The sequence below is a fragment of the Neophocaena asiaeorientalis genome, unplaced genomic scaffold, assembly GCF_003031525.2.
Source record: "Neophocaena asiaeorientalis asiaeorientalis breed wild unplaced genomic scaffold, Neophocaena_asiaeorientalis_V1.1 scaffold87, whole genome shotgun sequence".
Classification (NCBI taxonomy): domain Eukaryota; kingdom Metazoa; phylum Chordata; class Mammalia; order Artiodactyla; family Phocoenidae; genus Neophocaena; species Neophocaena asiaeorientalis.
This window is the reverse complement of record NW_020175432.1, coordinates 4,429,294-4,440,814: the sequence shown is the minus strand read 5'-3', so window position 1 is coordinate 4,440,814 and position 11,521 is coordinate 4,429,294. Positions and strand designations below refer to the sequence as shown.

Below are 11,521 nucleotides of genomic sequence, written 5' to 3'. Positions count from 1 at the left end.
GCACAAAGGCTTTCTCTAGTTCTGGTGCATGGGCTTCTCCTTGTGGTGGCTTCTCTTATTGCGGAGCATGGGCTCTAGGTACGCGGGCTTCCGTAGTTGTCGCTCGCGGGCTCTAGGCGCGCAGGCTCAGTAGCTGTGGTGCACGGGCTTAGTTGCTCCGCGGCATGTGGAATCTTCCCCAACCAGGGATCGAACCCACGTCCCCTGCACTGGCGGGCGGACTCCTAACTGCTGCGCCACTAGGGAAGTCCCGTCCCTTGAATCTTGCTTAAACTTTATGCTAGAGACCTCTAAATGGTTAATGATTACAGGAGCTCACAGGGCCAAGATTAATACCGTAAGATCTCAGGTGTAGGTATGTGTCTCAGAAATATGAGTCAATTTGTCATCCTGAACAATGAAATGAGCCTCTGCAGATTGAGGCAGTATGTGTAGCGTAAGCAGTGACCTTGATTTGTACTTAGGTATTTGAGGTGATATAGTCCCAGAGTTCTTTTGCTCAAAAGGGTGACCTTGGATAAGTTGTTGCTATTGGATGGATGAGACAGCTAGATCATTGTCAATGGCCAAAGAATCTGTAATAATGTGCAGATGAGTTTGATTCTTGGCCAGGGAATTCTCTAGTGCTAGTGCAATGGCCTGGAGCTTGACTAATCCATCTGATGCTTGGGTCCAGTTTTTGATCACAGGTGCCTGTTTGATCTAAAGACAGAACACAGCATCTCTGTAGTAGACTGCATCAGATTTGGTGGCAGCACAATGTCCATAAAAATATGAACTCCATGGTACCTCATGTGCTTCTGACTGATTCTCAAAGACACCAATATATCTAGAAAGGTGACATCTTCCAGAATGGATTACATCAATCAGAGGACAGGGGAACACACATCCTCTTCAGGTGGGATTATGTTGGAGGTGCCAATTTTGGCTCTGTTTTGTAAGTATCAGTTTATGTTCAGTGAAGAGGCTTCTGGTTAGAAAGCGTGAGGGGTCCTGCATTCATGATCCAAGGACAAGTGAAAAGCTGACTTTGGAGGATCAACTCCGTTTACAAAAAGACTCTGTCAGTTGCTAGTAGTGGCTTCTGTACTTGTGTGCAGCACTGGCTGAGAACAGTTTCTGGTACAAGAATGCCTTTGGCAATTTAAATCCACCATGGGTGATTTAAAGACTCTTAGATGCATAACAGGAGGCTGCAAAAGCCTCTATGGTAAAGGAGTGTGGGGAGGGAGACAGGAATGAACTGTTAAGTTTGAAAAATACTAGAGCCATTTATTTCCCAACTGTAAGTGTTTGTGAATAAGTAAGCAAGCAGATCTGATAAACATGCGATGCCTGTGGTCTCTGTGGCTGATGGAATGTGCCCATGACATGGTTCCTGCCAATTGCTTCTGTCACCCTCGCAACTCACAGCCCCAGGTATTGCCTCAGATAAATTTTCCAGAGTGGAATACGCATGGATTTCTAAAGATGTTTCCAAGTAAGCAGGCACAAGTAGGCTTGAGTTGGGAAACGATGATAAGGAAACGGTCTATGGATGGCCGAGGAAGGAAATCATGCTGGTTTACACGAATGAGGATGTCCCCAGGCAGATCCCACTTGGGACACACCTTTATGTTTCAGAACCACAGTATTTCCAAAGATCTGTCTGAGGAATCTGACTTACTCAAAGATAGATGCAGGAGCCCTCTCTCTTCACTCTTAGTTATGTGATGAGGTGATGAGAGGAGGACGGGTGCAGCCCTAGTGGGTGTTAAGACAGGGTTGTAAGAAAGGCCTGTTGTGGCCCATGTCCTTCGTCCCCAGCCCTTCAATTCTTCCTGGAAGGATCCCAGAATGGTGGGAAAAAAGGCTGAACACATAATCAAAGTTCAGGAGAGTTTAACCGTCTCCTAGCATACGAAGGCATTTGTGTTATTCATTTCCTCCCTCCCTCCCATCTATCAATCTATCTATTTTACATATCACAGCTATTACTTTTTAAAAATTGAGGTATAGTTGATTTGCAACGCTGTGCCAATCTCTGCTGTACAGCAAAGTGACCCAGTTATACACATATAGACATTCTTTTCCATCATGGTTTATCACAGGATATTGAATATAGTTAGGACCTTGTTGTTTATCCATTCTAAATGTAATAGTTTGCCATCTACGAAGCCCAAACTCCCGGTCCATCCTCACAGCTATTACTTTTGTCTCCTACTCTTACACAACACATGCTGGAAGTCTAAGCATATGGAAATGAAACCTCTGAATAGCAAAATGGGCCAATGGATCACTGATGCCCAAGACTTCTAACCACTCCTGCAATAAAAAGACATTGGAAAATTTCTCATTTCTCCTTTTATACTAAATTAGGATATTACCCAAAATAATACCCCCTCTCTACAGCTCACCTCAACTATTCCTTGGATGACTGCCTCTAAACATCCACAGCTTTTTTTCATGTTTCCACTGGGAAACCACAGCAGACTTGCACAGTTATCACTCTATTCATAGGATAAACTCAGGATGGGCCACAACAGTGCAGATGAATGTGTTTCCCTAAATGGGAGGAACTCCATGATTTTATGGGGTAAACATTGTGTTGCTTAGTGTGTAAAGGAACAAAATGAAAATGCCAAATACTGTAACATTTTAGAAAATGTAAAAGTAAATGAAAATTCCCTCAAATGACGTGGCCCAAATCAATAGGAAGTTCCAAGATCCAGGTGACAATGTCCAAACTCATGAGCACATATTCTATAAACAAAATGTTTAACAGTTACAAAAACAAAGATGAACCATGTCTGTATCTTTATCTTTATGGGGAATCTTTACTGTGAATCACAGGAATGCAGGATTTCTATACTGGTGCAATCTATTTAATTACACAGCCAAGCAGTTCCTGAAAGAGTGTTTAAGATGTATTATATGGTAGAAATTCAGTGATCAATAATGACATCATCATTCACTGAGGCACCTACCCTCAGAGAAAAGATATATACACACCGCAGGTTCCCTATTTTCTCACATTATTGCCTTACATTCCATCAAAGCCCTTATTTCCATCTATAAACCAAAGCTTCACCATATCTCTTTTCCCACAAAAATATAAGCGCCAGGAATGCAAGAACCTGTTTGTTTCATGCTGCTGTATCCAAATCCTACAGTACCTTGATTATTTGTGCTAAATGGGGTACGCTGACTCTAAAGTGCATGGCAATGGGGGATGTTGAAACATTAGCATTAAGAGTATACCATTGTAAAGCAATTATACTCCAATAAAGATGTTAAAAAAAAAGAGTATAGTCTCTGAGAAAAAAAGGCTTGATTGCAACAGTGGTCCTGTCTTTCTCTCTTGCTAGGTATGTGTTCTCTCACAAATTACCTAAACTTACAAATATCAGTTGAGTCATAAATGAGATATTAAAAAAGACTTGAACTTTATAGTAAAGGGTGTCTAATACACTGTAGGAAGTACACCAGTGTTTGGATAACAAGTAGGAAAGGCAAAAGCTGTTCCAGAGGACAGGGAACTGGCCTGCATTCTTTGCAAGGCCAAGTCTTTTCCTGGTGAAGAGAAAAATGTCACACACCACCTTCATCAAAGGTATTCGTTGACTATGATGGACCAAGACAAAAATTAGGGTATTTTGTAACCATATCTCTAAAATTGATAAAAGATAAAGCTCCAAATAATAAAAATGACCAGTATACCCCTCTTCTTTCTAATGTAACTGGGGCTTCTTACGAATTAAGTTTAGTTCCACTACACTGTTTTTGCCTTCTAGAAAACAAGGATTATGATAACCAATGAAAGAATAAAGTTACCCTCCTCACGGCATCCAATACAGAAAAACGTCTTGCTTTCTTGGGTAGCAGTCAAATCCTCTAAAGCCAAACTCCTATAAGAAGTCCTTCTGAGCATCCTGTACTATTATACCTCACATCACTTAATGGTTTGTGCTCATTCTTATTAGAATTCATTACACTCCCCTCTTTGACTACAAGTGCAATCCTGTAGGTCACTGACAAGAGGGCGCTTAAGAAAAAACATGATTTAAGTATCTGGTACTAAGAATAAATGAGAAATTAATTTCATAATAAATATCGTAACTACAAAAGAATAAAAAGTAAAATTTGCCTGAGGAAAACATACCTGAACTTGTATGTACATAAAATAGACTTAAAATATAAATGATTAAATGAAAGAAAATTGCAAAGTTTATCTGAAAATACACAATTATAAGGGTATATTTTAATATATCCTGTCAGGAAATGAAATACACAATAATATTTGTTAGCATTGGACAGCTTAGAAAACAGTTAATAATATATTTCTATGAAAGAACTATAGAAGCATTCCTGTAACAAAAAATATACATAGTTTAATCACATACAATCAAACAAAATTGAAAACACTGAGGTATTACATTGAGCTCCAAGAAACAAGAAAAACTCAGTCTCCTGACAGGAGAAAGGTTCTTATTCTCACATGGAAAGACCAAGTGAAGGCAGCCAGTGAACACTGCAGTAGAGAAAAAACTCCCATGTCATTCTTTTTGATTCACCATTGCAGATGTCATGGTGAATCAGGAAAACATACTCACTAGGACTGTTAACAGCACAAGGTGTTTCCTACACAAATCAGACCTTATATGGATATAATCTAGAGAAGAGGGGAATCAAAGAATACTCCCAATCATGACAATCTGATTAGTTTCCTGGTGGACAAAAGAGACCCTGGAGAAGCTGGATTTTTGATGTGGATCTTGGGAAGACATCAGTTGAAACCAGAGCTCTCAGAAAAATCGATATCATAGAGTTATTTGTGGTTTTCAGGATACTCTTGACTGGAAGGGCAAAAAATATGGAAAATGGGCTGGAAGATGGTATACCTGAAGCTCCTGTGCATCTGTCTCTCTATATGTGAAATCTGACTACTGCCTTCCTCACTTCTGCCTTCCAAATCTCATGCAAGTCAGACTATTGGTGGATTCTAACAAGGAACCACAAAGGGGATGAGTTCTGGAAAATCTAGTTCCTAACATTACCTACAGGGGGAATAACTCCAGCTCTAGATTTTGTTGTCCTATGAGGCCTCTCTTCTTAATTCAAAGTCTATTCACCAAATTATAGTCAGAAGGAAGGACATAAAGCAAAGACCCAAATATGAAAATAATAATTCACATGGAAACTATATTCTTTTATAAGTGAGGCGAACATAAATATTTATTCAACTGTTTATTAGTATGGAAAATGGAAAAAGGCTCTTATACTCTTCACCCCCAAAAAGGAGCTTTGTCGGTAAGAAAGATAAATATATATTCTGGACTAGGATATCCAAGAACTGCCACAAGGCCATTAGGAAAATCCAAATACCAAACTGTCATTTTTCAGTGGCCCCTTAACACAGAACAAATAAAACATTATAAAACAATGTTAACCTAATTGCATTATTAGAAATATGCTTCAATTCACCTATGATCCAACAGGTTTCAAACAGGAAAGAGAAAATATTATTAACTGATTTAAAGAAAAAGCACTACCTATTAATCTTACGTACTGCTGTGGAAACATATGACTTATAAAATCATCTCACCTTGTATTCATTTCTGAGAGTAATTACTAGAAATCCACCGTCCAATTGTGCGCTCTAAGAAAAGAGGCTTGATAAAGACAATATATTTACAACTTTAATAACAACTCTTTCCTATTTTCTGGAATGTTATACATAGATCAGTTTCCATCAAGCTTTCTCATGTTACTTACATTTTATATTCTTTTTCACATGTAAAGATGTGGGCTCACTGAAATCTTTCCCAGGCTGTTTAACTCAAGAGTTTTTGTCCAGTGAGTTCTTTCATGCTTTCAGAACTGGGATGACAAGTCTTTCCAACATTCTTTACATTTATATGGTGTCTCTCCAGTGTGTGTTCTCACATGTCTTCAAATGGTTTGTGACAAATGAAGGGTTTACCACATTCCCTCCACTCTGATCTTTTGCACATCTTCAAAAAAAAAAACTCTGAAAACATCTGAAGGCTTTTCCACATTCCTTACAGTCACAGGGTTTCTCTTCACTATGAGCTCTTTTGCGCATTTCTAATGAAGTGTAATCTCTGCAGGATTTACCACATTGCTTACAAGGTTTCTCTTCTATGGGAGTCCTTTCATGTGTTTTCAAACTTTGAAAATACCTGAAGGCTTTCCCGCCTTGTTTACAATGACAGGCTTTCTCTCCAGTGTGGCTTCTTTCATGTTTTCAAAGTGAAGTTGATCAACTAAAGGCTTTTCCACATTCCTTATTCACAGAATTTCTTCTCAGTATGAACTCTTTTGTGCTTTTGGAAGGAAGTGTAATATCTGAAAGCTCTACCACATTGTTCACATTCATAGGGTTTCTCTCCAGTGTGCAGTCTCATGTGTACTCTTAAGGTCTGGTGATGGGAGAGGGCTTTCCCGCATTCCTTGCATTCATAGGGTTTCTCTCCAGTATGAGTTCTTCCATGTGACTGTAAGGAATTGTAATAACTGAAGGCTTTACCACATTGTTCACATTCGAAGGGTTTCCCTCCAGTATGAATTTGTTTGTGTTTGTGAAAGGAAGGGTAATATCTGAAAGCTTTACCACATTGTTTACATTCATAGGGTTTCTCTCCAGTGTGCAGTCTCATGTGTATTTTTAAGGTTTGGTGATGGGAGAGGGCCTTCCCACATTCCTTGCATTCATAGGGTTTCTCTCCAGTATGAGTCCTTCTGTGTGATTGTAAGGAATTATAGTAACTGAAGGCTTTACCACATTGTTTACATTCATAGGGTTTCTCTCCAGTGTGAATCCTTTGATGTATTCGAAAAGAACTAGGAGAAATGAAGGCTCTCTCACATTCCTTACATTTATAAGGTCCATCTCCAGTGTGAGTGATCATGTGTGCTCGAAGGCTTGAGAGACCTCTGAAGGCTCTCCCACATTCCTTACATTCATAAGGCTTTTCCCCAGTATGAATTCTTTCATGTTTTCGAAAAGAACTGGGACAACTGAAGGCTTTACCACACTGCTTACATTCATAGGGTTTCTCTCCTGTATGAGTCCTTTCATGTGTTCGAAAAGTATGATAATATCTAAGGAATTTTCCACATTGTTTACACTGATAGGGTTTCTCTTCACTATGAGTTGTTTCATGTGTTCGCAATGAAGAGGAACAATTAAAAGCTTTCCCACATTCCTTACATGTATATGGAGCATCTCCAGTGTGTGTTACCATGTGTCTTCGAAATGCTGTGCTCCACATAAAAGCTTCCCCACATTCCTTACATTCATAGGGTTTTTCTCCTGTGTGAATCCTTTCATGTGTTTGAAAGGATGCGCGGGAATGGAACGCTTTTCCACATTCCTTACATTTATATTTTTTCTCTCGATTGTGATTTTTTTCATGCGTCTCCAAAAACTGGAGATAGCTAAAGGCTTTACCACATTCCTTACATTTATATGGCTTCTCTCCATGTTTCTGATACTCATATGGTTTACGTTCAGTGTGACAGCTCATGTGTCTCTTAAGGGATGAATGACGTGTAAAGACTTTTCCACATATATTGCATTCACGTGGTTTCACTCCAGTAGTTTTCTTGTTCAGATTGAGATTTGGAATAAGGCTGAAGTTTTCTCCACATTGACTACCCTCTTTACTTTCACAGAGTCTCTCTACCACATGACTTCTGTAAAAAACAAGGAGTATATTATCAGTGAGGTCTTTATTAACAATTTTATACTCAATAGTAGGATATTTGAAGTACATTTTTATCACTTATAGCAATAGTGTAGGTTTTATGCCTTGTCTGAATTGTTTCAAGTTGAATATAAGAAATGCTCTTGCAATAAACAAAACAGTGACATTCATATAGAGTTTATTTATAGTGTTGAACTATTTTGCAAACACTGAACATCTATGTCACATAAGAAAGTAATTTTGGTGAAAATTTTCTAAGAATAACTAAATTTGGAGCATGCATTATTTCTTTTATTTCCTTCTTTTAAAACTGCATAACATAACAGGATACTCAATGAGGCACTATTTTATATTGTGAGTGTGACTTACCTTAGTTTTCTCCCCTGGTTTTTGTACTGATCTTCAATGTCATGATCTTCCCATTTTTCTCCTAAATTGCAGACCAAGAAAAATGATTCCAAGATATTAGAAGTTATAGGAAAACTATCTAAGTCCATTGTTGGCTGTGACCATGCCTAGATTATTTAGCAACATCCTGCATTTCCACATTCAACATCTTGGAACAATGTTAACGAGCAAGAAACATGTGTTCTCTAATTGACAAAGTAAAGGTAAGTTGTCATCCTCACCTACTGAGGCCAGGTTCCTCAACGTTTCCCGCATCACATCTCTGTAGAGTTTCTTCTGTGAAGGATCCAGTAAAGCCCACTCCTCCAGGGTGAAGCTCACAGCCACATCCTCAAAGGTCACTGAGTCCTAAAACATCCCAGATATGTGTATAGTAGGATGTGTGAGACTAACAGCACTGGACATCTGTACACCATTTATACGAAGGTTACGTATGATTCTGTCATCTCCAAACATTTATTCTATGACTTGGTCATCAGAAACTTACTCTCTGTCCACACTTCCTAATAAGTTTAACAGCATTGTGAAAACATGCAAATTATTTACATAGTTTTATTGTGATTTCGTCACATCTTATTTCTCTCTAATTGCAGGGTCCAGAGCATGTTGGGAAATGACAGAAATGCTACACACATGAAACAAATATCATTTTAAGATCATGGATTCTTCGTGAGGAAAACTCTTTTCTCGCCCTTCTTATTACCCACCATTTACAGCACACCATGAGCCAAAGGGTCAAATCTGCATAAGATTTTACTAAATAAAAACATAGTGAAAACTAAAAGCTTTTACTTCTATTCCTATCACCAAACATGAGAATCCAGAACACCTGTAGAAATCCAGCTTTTAATAAGGTCCAGCTGGCTATTTCATCCCTAAGTACTCCAGGCCTTTAGAAGTAGTGTGGTATGATGTAGCTGGTGGAATGAAAATATCCTTGTCAGGAAGTATTGCTTTTAACTTGTGTAATACTTACCACAGGCTCAGTTTTCCCTTTCTCTCTCTGGTTTGATGGACTAGAAAGTTATTTGGAACTTAGAGTTCAGATACTAGGAAGAAGATGTCACAACTTAGACCACAAAGTCCCTATACTTGTGCGCCTTGGGGCTGCTTAGAGGCACACAAAGTGCTGTAGTATGCCAGAAGAGCTCTTTATGGCAGAACCAGAACACTGGGCCCTGTGCCTTGTTGACCTTGAGGAACAGCTGCAGACTGCAAGTGTGTTCACTGAAAATCACAATGGATTCATGGCTAATTTGCCCATAAAATATATGAAGGATTCAGCAGTGCTTTCCTCCAAACAACTCTAAAATCTCCATTTTCAAACAGCAGGAAGAAGTGTTTCCCAACCAGCTATTCTAGAGGCTCTTCTCCCAATTTCTCTAATTCCCAAGCTCCTATCTGGTCTACAGAAGTATGATGGCTTGACCTCTGAGCATACGAATTCCTTAGTTGATGACACCACATACTACCAATAGTGAATGAAAGGGTTTACTTCCATAATTGAGGTCTCTGGGGAAAGTAAGGCATACTTCTCCAGCTGCCATGAAATGGCTTGAGAGAAACAAAAGGTGCCTGGACTTTTTTTTTTTAATTGAGGTTAGGGGGTGGGTTTGGGTGAGGGTTCACACACAAGAACAGGATCTTATGAGGACTGACTGTTTTGCTACTGCCAAAGGAAGGAGCACCAAGGCACTCTTATCACTTTGTATAGATGTGGGTCAAAGAGAAATGAGGGGGGATGAGACTTTAAGGTTGTCAGCAGTCAGTCATCAAAAACTGGAGTCAGAGAACTCTGGTTTCTGGTTTTGGATGCCATCATTCCCAACCTCAGAGAAAAAAGTGAAAACACTTGAAATCAACAACTCTTCTTAGTTCCATCAGAGCTCTGAAGTCACAGGAAACCACTGGTTTCAAAATTGGGAAACAGAAAATAAAGATACAAGGCCTATACTGAAAACAATCTATTTCACCAGAAGCTAGTTCAAAGACAAAAAAGAGCAAACAATGCAGAACACAATATCCATGAACTGTAGGACAATGAAAGAATGTTTAAAATACACACAATGGAAATACCTGAAGGAAAAGAAAGACAGAAAGGAACAGAAAAAATAAGTGAAATAATAATCACAGATTTTTTTCAAAAATTAATCATTGATGGCAAACCACAGATCCAGGAAGCTCAGAGAACACAAAATGAAAATGCTAAAAAATGTACACCCACGATGCAGTGGTTAAGAATCTGCCTGCCAGTGCAGGGGACACGGGTTCAAGCCCTGGTCCAGGAAGATCCCATATGCCGCGGAGCAACTAAGCCCATGCACCACAACTACTGAAGCCTGAGCGCCTAGAACCCATGCTCTGCAACTAGAGAAGCCACTGCAATGAGAAGCCCATGCACCGCAACAAAGAGTAGCCCCCACCTGCCACAGCTAGAGAAAGCCCGCACAGAGCAACAAAGACCCAATGCAGCAAAAAAATAAATAAAATTAATTTGAAAAAAAGCACACTCAAGTATATCATATTCAAACTGAAGAAAAAGAATATATTGAAAAGAGCTAGCAGAAGAAACACCTTAGTGAGCTGAGAAAAAAAGATTAAAATTTTTTTTATTTTATTGAAGTATAGTTGATTTACAATGTTGTGTTTTTTTTTAAAGACTAGTCCTTTGTTTTATAAATTTATTTATTTTTTCTGTGTTGGGTCTTCATTTCTGTGCGAGGGCTTTCTTCAGTTGTGGCAAGCGGGGGCCACTCTTCATTGCGGTGCGTGGACCTCTCACTATCACAGCCTCTCTTGTTGTGGAGCACGGGCTCCAGACGAGAAGGCTCAGTAGTTGTGGCTCACGGGCCTAGTTGCTCCGCGGCATGTGGGATCCTTCCCAGACCAGGGCTCGAACCCATGTCCTCTGCATTAGCAGGCAGATTCTCAACCACTGTGCCACCAGGGAAGCCCAATGTTGTGGTTTAAAAAAAATATATATTTATTATATTTATTTACTTATTTAGGCTGCACCGGGTTTTAGCTGTGGCATGCATGCAGGATCTAGTTCCCTGACAAGGGATCAAACCCGAGACACCTGCATTGGGAGCTCAGAGTCTTACCCACTGGACCACCAGGGAATTCCCTACAATGTTGTGTTAATTTCTGCTGTACAGCAAAGTGAATCAGTTATACATATATATTCTTTTTCATATTCCTTTCCATTATGGTTTATTACAGGATATTGACTATAGTTCTGTGCTATACAGTAGGACCTTGTTGTTTATCCATTCTATATATAATAGTTTGCATCTGCTAATCCCAAACTCCCAATCCATCCGTCCCCCACTCCCTCTTGGCAGCACTAGTCTGTTCTCTATATCTGTGAGTCTGTTTCTGTTTCGTAGATAAGTTCATTTGTG

At 39.3% G+C, this 11,521-nt stretch overlaps 1 protein-coding gene across 1 annotated transcript in view; it reads right to left on the bottom strand.

Moving 5' to 3' along the window:
* Window positions 1-4,260: 4,260 nt before the first annotated feature.
* LOC112414781 (zinc finger protein 709-like) overlaps window positions 4,261-11,521 on the bottom strand; it is a 17,650-nt gene continuing 10,389 nt past the window's right edge. Inside the window, exons 2-4 of the mRNA XM_024767443.1 lie at window positions 8,339-8,465; window positions 8,079-8,139; window positions 4,261-7,698 (exon numbers count right to left, since the gene is read on the bottom strand). Coding sequence (XP_024623211.1) covers window positions 6,288-7,698; window positions 8,079-8,139; window positions 8,339-8,465 — 1,599 coding nt within the window. The 3' untranslated portion in view covers window positions 4,261-6,287. The remainder of the gene's footprint in view (window positions 7,699-8,078; window positions 8,140-8,338; window positions 8,466-11,521) is intronic.